The sequence below is a fragment of the Diceros bicornis genome, chromosome 37, assembly GCF_020826845.1.
Source record: "Diceros bicornis minor isolate mBicDic1 chromosome 37, mDicBic1.mat.cur, whole genome shotgun sequence".
Taxonomy (NCBI): Eukaryota; Metazoa; Chordata; class Mammalia; order Perissodactyla; family Rhinocerotidae; genus Diceros; species Diceros bicornis.
In genome coordinates this window covers 21,957,557-21,970,240 of record NC_080776.1, presented here as the reverse complement: position 1 = coordinate 21,970,240, position 12,684 = coordinate 21,957,557, and the positions used below count along the sequence as shown (strand labels likewise).

Below are 12,684 nucleotides of genomic sequence, written 5' to 3'. Positions count from 1 at the left end.
TAGTTTGCTATGATATAAAAAGCTAAATGTCTTGGAGTCCAGATGGAGGAAAAAAAAAAAACTTTTTTTTTTGCTCTAAAGGACATTGTCAGGATAATTAGCAAAATTAAAATAGGACTCTTTTTTAGGTAACAGTACTGGTCAATGTTAACTTTGGCGGGTTTGAAAAATGTCTTGGGTTATGTGAGAGAACACCTCTGTTCTTAGGAGATGCGTGCTGACATACTTAGGGGCTACGGTTGTGATGCCTGCAATTTACTCTCAAAAGATTCAAAAAAAAATATCACAATATGTGGATACGGAAAGAGATGACAAATGTGGGAAAATGTTAACAATTGGTGAATCTAAATGAAGGGTGGACAGATGTTCATTGTAGTATTCTTATAACTCTTCTGTAGGTTTGAAATTTTTCACAGTAAAAAGTTAAAAAGAAAAAAAGGTTAAGCTGAATATTTCAAGTAACAGAGCCACGGTTATTTATTTTGATCTCTATCAAACACTACCGTTGTCCTTACAAACTGTCAGGCACTGTCCCTATTTCCAAAAGCGCATCACTGACCTCAAAATTAAAGAGCAAATTCAACTTTCCTTTTTGATTCACCAGAAGATTAAAAGAAACATAAAATTACCCGCAAGGAAGCACCTTAACGCTGATTTTAAAGCTACTTCGTGAAACGCCCCCCGATCCGCCAGAGCTCCCTGGCTGTCCATTCATTCAAGGATCTTGCTTCTAATAAGATAATGATTAATCATCTAGTTGCAGAGCGTCTGGATTGTGCGCAGGACTTGCATACGGGAATTTCTGTCTCGGAAGAGGCTGCGCAGCCAGGATGGCCTGACCCGCCGCGGGTGCAATTCCCGGGGACCGCGGGGACCGCGGGGACCGCGCGCACCTTTCGACTGCGCGATGTAGATCAGGCGGCTGAAGATCTTGCGCATGCGCGGCTTCAGGGCGAAGTTCTTGGCGCCGCCGGTGACAGAAATGACGAGGTTGGGCGTTTTCAGGTGCCAGTGCTGGGTCAGCAGCTCGTAGAGGGTTTCCGCGTCGGTGTCACAGGACAATCGGATGTACTGTGGGGAAGAGGGAAAGCATAGGGTCGGCACTGTTCACCTGACCATCGGATTTAGCCCCTGCCTCACCTGCCCCTGTGGGAGGGCGTGAGGAGAGCGCATCGCAGCTAAGGAGGGTCCCAGGAAGGGGTGGTGCCGAGGTCCCACGGGGAAGTGGAAGAGAAGCAGTAGACTAAGGGGATGTGGATGCCACTGAAGGGTCTTCCCAGCCAGCGGGAGAGCTTGGGACTTGATCCTGCAGGCAGTGGGGCACCTGTGAGGGATGGGATTTACATCTGAGGGAGTCCTCCAGCGGTAGTGTTGACTACAGTTTGCGGGACCAGACAGGTAGAGAGAGCTGTGGAAAGGCAAGGGATAGTGGTGGCCCATCTTGGGGCAGGGACCCTCGGAAGAGACAGCAGTGGACCAGCAGGGTCACCTTCCAGGGCCACAACCACTGGGCTTCAGGACAGAAGGAGTCAAGGCCCAGGCTTCCAGTTAGCTGTGGATAGTTCAGCCATTGAGATGGAGCACAGAGGAGGATTTAAGGATATGCACTTCCAGTCATTAAACTTTGTTGTAAAACCCCGTGTAAAAGCCGGCTATGTGGGTGTGTAGAGGGAAATGCCACCTTATTCAGGGCCATATGTATTCTCAAGAATGCCATATGCCAAGCTAAACGGGACAATTCACAAAAGTGTTCATCGGGCCTTTTGTAGCAGTGGGCATCAACGTGGATGTTACATGAATGCCGCAGTGTGTGCGGAGAAAGGCCGTTGGGTGATCATCCAGTCACCATCTGTGGAGTTCTCCAGATGCACGTAATCCAATCACAGCTTTTGACTTTTACAAGGTTTATCTTTTTCTGCAATAGTTTTTGCATTGACTGCCCATCTCTCCCGCCTCCACACTATTAGACAATTCAAAGTAGCCCAAGTTGTGTTGGTATATGAATTAGCTAGTTAAAGTGGAAAACCACTGGTTACCTTCCCTTTCTTCCCCAGGGTCTCAAACTGAATATCCCCAAAGGCGTCAGTTGGAAATTCCTTGGTGTGTTTCTTGTAATTCCATTTCTCGTTTTGGTTGATCTGAGTGCCTTCGATGTGCTGGCTCTGGGCATAGCCACACTTGCACACGTTTTCCCTGAGCAGAATAATATTCACAGGAAGGAACAGGTTTCATTAAACCTACTTAAATAGTCTGTCACATTTTTAGAATAAGTCACACATCATTAGCTTAAATAAACACAAAAAGAGATTTGACCATCAGGTGTTATTTTCAGACTATTTTCATCATCTCAGTTGGCTGTTCACAAACTATCCTGGTGTTCTATCCCTGTTGTCTGTTGTCCGTCTGCCAGCAAGCTGGCTCTGTGCTGAGACATAAGATATAAGGAGAGCAGACTCTGCCCTCGTGGAGTCTATCATCTGCGCAAGTAGCCATGAGGTTATTGTGGGATTGGGTCTTAGAAATCTGGAAACTGTTTATTCAGCTTCCTGCGTGATTCGTGACACACAGGAGCCCTGGGGCAGGGCTCAGTGCCTTGGTGCCAGCCCCGCCAGTTTGCCCAGCTCTTCTGAAGTGAGGTGAACCCTCCCCATGGGCTCTACTCCCTGGAGAGAGGTGGTCCCCTGGCAGGGGCCCACAGCATTCCAGAATGTAGAGAGACCATCCTTTCCGTGCTGGACATCACCTGCTTGGGAAACTTTCAATAATTTGGGCTAGACAAGGATAAACTGCAATAAATGAACACCATTTCTTCCCATTAAAGGTGCAATAGAACTAAATTTAATTGTTTTTTAAATGACATATGCATGATACGAAATTGGAAGAGGATGAAAGGATAGTAAGAGGTGAAGCCTCTTCCCCTTCTCCTTCCCAATGTGCTGTAATTGTTCAGCAAACATGGATGGAAAATCCACTCGGAGTCAGACCTGGGCTGAGCTCCATGGCGTCCAGAGATTACCTGGATGGGATTCCGGGTCTTGGGTTTCTTGTGATCTCTCGGGAACAGCTAAGTACAACACCTGGCAGAGTGCAGCGAGGAACAAACAGAACACTTCCTTTTATCCTACACAGTCCTTCTCTTGTTGGGCTTGCTGAGACGGTTGGAAATTATGCAGAGCATCCAGCTGGACCCAGCACACAGTACGCGCTCTATCAAGTGACTTTAGGTTATGGTGGTGCCATACATGCAAATCGAGGAATAGCAAAGGCAGTGGCAACAGAAAAGAAGCAAAAATATAGTAAAAAAAAAAAAAAAATCTAAAAATGCATGCCATGACTGCTTGGCCCCTCTCTCCAGGGCTGTGTTGGATTCTGAGGGTCATGGTCTCCAAAGAGATGAACAACAACCACAGCAAAAATTCTAATGTGGCCAAAGCAACTCTCCCTAGGGAGGCACTGCTCACCCTCTTCCCGGTTTCTTTCTCCCTGTCTCACCCACATGGTTCTGCATCTCTCCTTATTTCCTCTCCAATCAGTCTCTGGACAAGCTTAAGGAGGGTGCTAGGAATTCAAGGGGGCCATGGCCAGTGTAGAAGGAGAATGAAGAGTTCTGTCCCAAGGAGGCTGGAGAGCAGCCTAGTGAGAGACATATTTGGCCACTGAAAGAGGCCAGAGGGACAGATGTCTCCTTTTTCTGAGAGAGCAAAGACAGTGGAACAAGACAAGGCCACCACCAGTGGGTGACAAACGTCCTGATTTGTGCACGACCGTCACAGTTTATACTTTGTTGCCCAAGCCCTGGTAGGACCAGTGCCTCCGTCTCTTATCAGTGTCCCAGGTTCCACAATAGTGAATAAATACATTGATTGGTCTTCTTGCAAGTCGTTTGTATCCTCATCCATCCTGAGTAATTTTGTAAAACAAGTATTTTTGCCTTCCAGAGGATAGGCTTAACTGTACATGGCTGCCATGACCAGAGAAGGGCTCTCTTCTCAAGGTCTTCCTCACTGTTGAGCTTATTTGACAGATGGCAAAATGTATTAATTCTAAAAACGCTCTGTGGTGGAGGATCACATTTTCATTTTACAGGATGATGATAGTGATATGCATTTCTGTGACTATTTCTAAAAATATAATACGAGCAGAAACTAGTTGCTTTGTAGGCAAGTTTTATGACTGCACCAGAAGCAGATGGATTCCAGTTGTGGCCAAGATTCTACCACCTGGACACAATTGGCTTTGATCATGTTACGTGGACCTGGAGTTACTCTACTGATAGAGATCTTTTTGAAGTACTGGAAGCCCAGGGTAACTGCCAAAGCCATTCAACAAAGAGATTTTATAATGAGGAACAAATATATCCCAGTGGGAATCTTTGAAAGCAACTTGCTCTCCTATGGGAGAGCCTGCAGATAATCCATCAGTGTGAGTCCCTGCTGGAGATTACACATTTGATGTGGACCCCCGTGGGACTCTTCACTCTTCAACCTCACTCTTCAACCTCAATGACACAGTTGGATCAAGACAAGCCTGTTCATACAACTGAATCCTGTGGAACTGTCCACAGTTGATGGGCCCAGAGGTAGGAAGTCAATCCAGAATTGACATAGGAATCCTTTTCTTGGGAATTTGGAGTTAGGACCAAAAGAGCTGTTCCCATGTCTCCAGGTCTAGACCTGAGACATGGAAGTTCCAGGCAACACAACACAATTGTGTCTACATTGATAAAGAAGCAGGTGTGCAGGGAGAGGTGGAGATAAAAGGTAGACAGAGAAGACTTCTTGAGTCCCCACATGTTCCAGCCATGGCCCTAACCAGCCCAGACACCCAGCCACTTCTCTCTCTTAGGTTGTTTCTGGCATTCCTGTCTCCGTATAGTACATCCCCCCTTTTAGGTTAAGCTACCTTGCATTCTTGTAACCAAAAGTCTTAATTACTATAGAGTATGGAAATTATCTGTTTTCAAAATATATGTCAGAACATTCAATATTTTCTGGATCTGTAAAAATTGAGCTAGAGCTTGGATTCAAAATCACGCTTCCAGTGGCAATCTTGCCTCCAAAGGAACAGTTCCCTGGGGCATCACTCAGTGTGGCCAACAAAAAAAAGTCATCCAGAATTGATCACAGTTGCCTCAGTCATTTCTCTTACTAAGTCCCAGGGCATTTCCTGAGCCAAGACTGCTGCCCATGGTCTCAGAGTCCCACCCACTAGGGTCCAAGTTGGCTTCCTCTCCCCTCTCCTTAGCTACTACCATCCCCCTATCCTTTGGGGTCTGTCCATACCTACCCAAGCTCATTGCAGGGTGGGGAGAGAATTCCCTGCCCCACCCATCCTTGCTACAACTGAAGACAGATTCTTGAGCCCTTTTCCCTTCTAAGAGTAGGGGCGTGTCTCAGGTGACCTTGACACAGAGAGTTGTGTGGCTCCATGTTGATGGTCTGTGGGCTGAGCTGGTAGCCCTCTAAGCATCAATTTGCATGAATTGGTTTACAAATATTGAAGAGGCCAGAAAGGCATTAAGAGCTCAGATACCTGGAGGAGGGATAGGGGTGACAGAGAGGAGAGCTGAAGAGGACAGGAGAACATCAGGACCCTAGTTCTACCTCTCAAGCCAGGTCTGAATCCTATAGGGCTACACTGTCAATAAGGTAGTCACTAGCCATGTGTGGCTATTTAACTTTATATTTAAGTTCATCAAAATGAAATAAATTCAATTCACTGGTTACACTAACCACATTTCAAATGCTCAATAGCCACATGTGGCTAATGACTACCATAATGGACATTGCAGATATAGAATATTTCTCTCATGGCAGAGAGTTCCATTGCACAGAGCAGCTATAGCGGAAGTAGAGTTCTTCTAGTTTCTACCTGGAACCCAGCATGGCTGAGGCAGTGAGAACTGAAGAGAACAAAGCCAGATCAGGGGCTTACAGCCTCAGGAGTGCCAGTGGACAGCCACTAAACTGGGCGGCAAAGTCTCAGAGGGCATCCAGCAACAGGGACAATGGTCAAGCATCACTCTCCAGTGACTGCTCAAGAAATAGACATCCACAAGGGGTTAGGGTGGAGAGACATGAATAGTCTGGGCTTAGCACATATGACGCAACCCCAGGGATTCTCTGGGGAGACTTTGGACAGCCTATGTCAGCTGGTGTGGCAAGCAGCAGCAAAACTGGGGTAGAATATTAAGAGTCACTTCATCTGATTCGCTTGTCTGATGGGAAATTTAGATTACACAGAGTATTCCCACTACCTATGGAGAGATAAAATAATAAATATGGAGAAGCTCAAAGAGTATAGAGTCTTGACCCTGGTCTACAACCTTGTGTCCCTTTGAGATGGGAACTGGAAGACTCTGACATCTTCTTGTCCTCTACTTGTGTTGTTGAGGGTGGGGCTGCTCACCACATCTCCCTTTGTTCCAGCCAGACTCAAGCTGAATCAAGCATCTAAGGTGGACCGCTCCAGGCTTCCCTACCTTGCATCCATTTTCTCTTCTGCTGGTAGGACCACCTGGATTTCCCTTTGAGGAATCATCCCTTTCCACACTGGGTCCATGTGGACACATAACCCAAGCCTGGCCAATCAACATATTCCATCCCCCAGCCCCAAGGATTAGCTCAGAGACAGGCACACGGCCCAACCAGGCCAATAAGAGCCATGAACATCAACCCAGGACTTTTGGTGGAATTGCTAGGAATGAGGCCCTCTCTCCTGCAGTGGTAAAATGGTAAGCTGATAGCATGTAAGCCAAAGATATGGTGACCATTTTGACACCACTTGTGAAGAGCCTGGCCACCCAGAAAACAGCAGAAACAACAGGTAGAAAGAGACAGGGTCTTGGTGAAATTGAGCCCTGCATCTGGCTGTGCTTTTCAGTCAGTAATGGGACGACCCCCTGTCACCTAAGCCAATTAGATTGAATATCTGCAACTAAGAAATTGCTGATGAAAATGGTCTGCCTGAGGCATAGAAAGGGCAAAAGCTGGGGATAGAAAGAACGCACAACCTAGGAATCAGAAAACCTGGGTTTAACCCCTCATCTATCTCCCACTGGCCACGTGATGGGTAAAATACTGAAGACCCCTGGGTCCCACGTGCCTGGTCAAATGATAGTAGCAGCTACCTTGCAGAGGGGTTATAGAATTAGCAATCAAGTATATAAAGTCCCCGTGACATAGTAAAAGCCCAATACATTTTTTTTTTAGAGGAAGATTGGCCCTGAACTAACTTCTGTTGCCAATCTTCCTCCTTTTCTTTTTTCTCCCCAAAGCCCCAGTACATAGTTGCATATCCTAGTTGTAGGTCCCTCTAGTTCTTCTATGTGGGATACCGCCTCAGCACGGCTTGATGAGTCCTGAGTAGGTCTGTGCCCAGGATCCGAACCGGCGAACCCCAGGCCGCCGAAGCAGGACTCGAAAACTCAACCGCTCGGCCACCAGGCCAGCCCCACCCAATAAATATTTCTTGAATGAATGAATGCATCCAAATGGTGTTTTCTGTCAGTCAAACAAATATATTAACAGCAAAATCTTTCAGTGAAACATAGGGGAGATAAATAGCTGATTCATAGAGTTTGACTCATAGAGTCAAAATGACTCATGATGAATACATTTATACCAATGACAAAGTAGAGATCTCTTAGTGTTTCTGATGTTCATTTTCTAATTCACGTGAAATAAGAGAACACATTTATTGGGAACCTTTTAGGCTCTGAGGCACTGTGGTAGGTATTTTATGTGTTACTTCATTGACTCCTTCCCACAACCCATAGGTGTGCTTTTCTAGAGTTTTAGGATGAGAAAATTCAGTTCAGAAAAGAGAGTAATTGGCTCAAGGTCATGCAGTGAGCAGGCAGCCAGGCCAAGGTTGGACCCAGGGCAGATTCTAAAGCTTCTGCTCTTGCTCATTCTTACATCCTTCCTCTGTTCACTGCCTCTGCTCAACAGAGGGTCAATGCTGTAATTATAAACTACAGCAACAACTATCCAGTCAATTACTAGCTAGACTTTTTCTCCTATCGCCAGCAGGCAAAAGAGAGGGGGCAGAGAGGAACAAGATGAGAGGGAGGTGGATTAACATTGTTTCATTAGATCTAGGTGCATCTGCTGTGGGAGAGACCAGCAGTCAATCCATTCACTCACTCACTCATTAGGTAACATTCTTTGAGGACCTCCTGGGTGCAGAGCTGCTGGAGGCTGCTCCCCATGGCTTTTGTAACCCAGCCTTGATTTTCTAAAACACACGAGACTCAGAGCAGATGAACACCCAATAGATGGGAAGGCTCAAAGTCAACAAAAGGGCATGACAGCCTGACAGAGGAGCAGGTCAGATTGCCATGTGTGCACACACGCTTAGTGTCACCTGCCATCTGCTCTAAAACAACAACGTGCACTGCCATGGCCACTCAGGTGGGCTCCCAGGCTCATGGGACTACTGAAGGGGGAAGCAGCCTCTTGGAGCCTTTACCGACTATCGCCATAGCTAAATATCAAACAAAATGAAGTCGCTCTAGGGACCGACTCCAAGCTACTTGCCAAATTCTTCCTGCTCGCAGACCATTTCTGAGAAAATTCTTCCTGCTCACACACCATTTCTGAGAATGGCAAGATGAAAACAACTTTAATAATGAACGAGCAAGCATTTGTTTGTTTGTTGTAATGGTTGTTGATAATTTATCTTCAGACGTGGAAGAAAAACGGAGGGAAAATAGTTGCTTACGTGGCCTTGGAATCTTTGGTGAAGAAGATACATTCCCGTTTCTTAAAATTTGCTTGAATAAAATTCACCAAGTCCTTTGGAGAAAGAACATTGGACAACACATTACTGATTGATCCTCACTCCTTGCTGTTATTAATGCATACTAAATATGACGCAGCCTACTCCAAAGGTTTTAAGAATTTACCATATATGCAGAGCATGCAGCATCTGTTCACGATTTTTAGAGTACACGGTTTTTAAAAAGAGGCATACGTTTAAATTTTTATCATTAAATGCAAATTTTTCTGAAAGTTACTTGGAGTTATCTTGTAATAAATGTCATTATACACATACAAATGGTGTTTTCCATCTCTAGGGCTACCAGGGGAATACAACCCTTTGTTGACAGTTTAGCATAAATCACATCTCAGGGCCGATTCCCATTCCTTCTGTGCTTTGCTTTTCAAAAGAAGATATATTCCAAAAATTCCTTCTTTGGTTGTATTTGCTCCCCCTTGGGCAAGGTGGGAAGGCATATGCGGGACCCAATTCTGACAAACCACCAAAAACCTTTATAAACCAAAGCTTCCCTTTAGCTGGCAGAAGCAAACTATTTGGAAACAGATGAAAAATACTTTCAAAATATCTACACTCCTCAAAGGGGAGAAGATATTTGCAACATGTATTAATATGATAGGATGGGTAAATAGAATATATAAAGGACTATAAATCGCCAAGAATAAGACAGACAACCTAATGGAAAAGTGGTAAAAGACATTGAATAAAAGAGGACACACAAGCCATAAATGTGTGAAAAACTCAGCCTCCTCAGTAATGAGGCAGATGTGAAGGGAAACCACCATGACATTCCACTGCATGCCCGCCAGGCTGGAAAAATTAAAAAGGCAATTGACACCAAATGTGGGTGAGGGGCAAGGTGCTGGGGCCTCAGGCCCGCTGTGGCTGGGTGAGTGGATTGGTACGACCACTCTGGAAAATTGTCCACCGTTGCCAGTAAAGTTGTACCCCTAGAACTAGTACCTTATGGAGAGAGAGGTAGGGTTGTCCCGTGAATGATCCATCAGCTCAGAATGCCCAGCATTGGGTTGTCAGCTTTAGGGGGCTGCCTTACGCTGGGGAGGAGGGGCTGGAAGCCCAAATCCACTTCCCTTGGGTCACCGGGCACTGGCAGCTGCAGTTCTCAGAGAACTTCATGCAAGTTTGGCCTCCCAAGTCAGGCCACTGGCACCAAAGCCAGCCCTGACTCCTTATCCCCTACAGCGAGGCAGTCACCAGCCGTGTACCACAGAAAGGGGTGGGGGCAGTCTCTCTCCTGGAGCAAAGTCCACAGTGCATTCAGCAGTCTTCCCTCTTGCCACCCTTCCATACGTCCTGAGACATCAGAGAACAGGGGCCACATGCCTCCTTTTCTCAACCCTTTGAACGGGTTTCCCCATAAATCCTCATAAATCCTATGTCTTAAACCCAGACATGGACCTCATCATGGCATGAGGGAATGGTGTTCCCCTTTACCCACCTGGCCTCAACCCAAAGCGTGTTTCCCAGGGAGCCCGGCTCACACGTCCGAGTGTTCAGAGCGGCATTGCTCCCGGTAGCAAACCAGAAACCCACATGTTCACCCGCCTCAGGCTGGATAAACATAAGCACCCGGTGGAGAGCCACACAGCGGCGAAGTGAATCAGCGCCTGCTGCACCTGTCCACGTGGATGAATCGCAAAGACAACGGCGTCAAGAAACAAACTCCCAAACGAAGACGGTGTGTAATTCCATATATCAAAAGCAGACAAAAGTAAACAACGTATTGTTTAGGGATACATATGCAAATTGTAAAATTATAAATAAAAACAAGGAATGAGTAACACATCATTCAAGACAGTGGTCATCTCTGACCAGAGGGAGGGACCCCAACGTGCAGGGCACGTGGAGGACTGCTGAAGTCTTGTTGATAGCCTGTTCCTTAGGCTGGGGGTGAGTACAAGAGCGTTCATTTCACTAATCTTCCTTGAGCTGAAAATTTACATTTGTACATTCTTTTCCAATAAAAATGTAGAAAGCACAAATAATTTCTACACTAGTTCCAATGCAAAAATTTTGAAAACCTGCGATGCCCTTTCTTCCTGGTAATAGTCTCTCTCCTCTTAACTAATTTTAAGTCTGCTTAACACAAATGAGGAAAGCTCAACAGAGGTATGAGCTTATGAAATCAATGATCGTGGGGGAGGGGTAGAGATAAAAATTGCTTTGTTGCTAAAAATTTCTGCTGAAAATATGTGTTCTCAGAGGACAACAGGAACCCCTCAGAACTGAGACGCCCGTGGGCGGTCTCAGAAGATCTACCCCCGGGGCCGCCCGCATCTCTGAGAGGTTGAGAAAACCCTCCAGGATATCCAGTGGGAGCCCGTAGGAGCTCAGCAAGAGAGTCGGCCTTTGTCCATCTCCCAGAGGCACCAAGGCCTGAGTCCATGCGCCATCTAGAAAGGCCTTTTCTGCCCTCCCAGAGGTCTTTCATTGCTTGAGGCTAAAGGAGGACAGCACGAGGGGGCAGCATTGAAGAGGCCACCACCATCTTTTGCCCACAGTTTATTTCTTGCAGGGTCAGGGCTAAGTTCAGACCAGGTGCCGTCTCCAAAATCTAAGGAGATGCTCAGTGTCCAGAGTGGGCAAGTTCAGGGACGGTCTCTGAGAGCCGGAGCCTCCTTAAATACGCAGGGTCGGGGGACAGAATTTTTGGCTTGCTTGTTTGTTTTTTTACAGCTCACTGATGGATCACGAAGTCAGCCCCCACATAACCACCAGTCAGATCAAAATCCTGATGTGCCCAGCACCCCAGAAGCATCCCCACTCCCAACCCCTCCTCTTTCCTTTCTTCTGAAGCCAGCCACTATCCCGACCTAACACTACAGTCACGAGGGAACCGTGGTCGCAGTCTGCAAGGTCGTCTGTATTTCCTGACAAAGGAGAGTGTTCTCGATGACCTGCTAGTGAGCAGAACACCTGTGGGAACTACCCAGGTGCCCGGAAGGACAGGGATGGGAGAGGCAGCCACCCCACCCCCAGGCCAGCCCATCCAGTAAGGGCTGACTGGGTGTGTCTCCACGTCCTGAAAGCAACATGGTGCCAGCTTGGAATGAGACAGGTGGGCACCCCAGAGAACAGGAGAAGCTATGGCGGAAGCAAACGTGGACCCAAACTGAGGCCCCAGCTACAGGGTTGAAGAAAAGGACTCAGACTCAAGAATCATTTCTGAGGTGAGCTGACGGGACTGGAAGCAAGAACGCCAAGCATTAAATAGTAAATGAATATTAAAAGTGCGGTACTTAAAATTTCATAACAAATGCATTATTTAATCACTTATTAAGGTTACTTTAACAATCTTTAAAATAGGAATGCTGGAAAACGGCACAGACAAGGAAATGCTTCTACATTTGACAAAAATAACTCACAGAACAAAATACTATATGTTGAGATCTGATCTTTTTAAAAAAAGAATATTGGTCCCCAAATATTCCTAACTGTGACACGATGGCGGCGCTGCCCGCCTCGACTTACGCCCTCACTGTAGGACACGTCCGTGCTCCGCGAGGCGCTGGAGCACAGGGTCCGCGTGCTGTCCAGCATGCCATTCCTCCTGTTTCTCATGCTGAGCCTGGCGCTCTCAAAGGACATCTGTTCTCCTGTGGAGAATGGGGGAGGGACAAGTTTGGGTTACAAACAGTAAAAGGGCTCCATTCAAAGCTTGATCACGAAGCCCCTTCCCTCCACCTTTTCCCCTTGGCCATTTGCAGAGCGTCCCATGCTCCATCGGCCACCCCCGTGGAGTGACTGTACCCCTGTCCCTGCTCTTCTCGCCTCCCTCCTCTTCATCCTCCAGGACCCAGCTTGAGTCTCCAGCCTTCAGTTACTCTTCCCTGGTCCCTCACGCCTCGGGTAGGGCCCTCCTGGGTGCCCTCTCTCCGAGGT

The 12,684-nt window shown here is 46.8% G+C and overlaps 1 protein-coding gene across 1 annotated transcript in view; it reads right to left on the bottom strand.

The window, feature by feature from the left end:
- TRPM8 (transient receptor potential cation channel subfamily M member 8) overlaps positions 1-12,390 on the bottom strand; it is a 78,289-nt gene extending 65,899 nt beyond the window's left edge. Inside the window, exons 1-4 of the mRNA XM_058533258.1 lie at positions 12,274-12,390; positions 8,725-8,798; positions 2,037-2,193; positions 894-1,071 (exon numbers count right to left, since the gene is read on the bottom strand). Of these exons, the coding sequence (XP_058389241.1) occupies positions 894-1,071; positions 2,037-2,193; positions 8,725-8,798; positions 12,274-12,390 (526 nt within the window). The remainder of the gene's footprint in view (positions 1-893; positions 1,072-2,036; positions 2,194-8,724; positions 8,799-12,273) is intronic.
- Between the last annotated feature and the right edge of the window lie 294 nt (positions 12,391-12,684).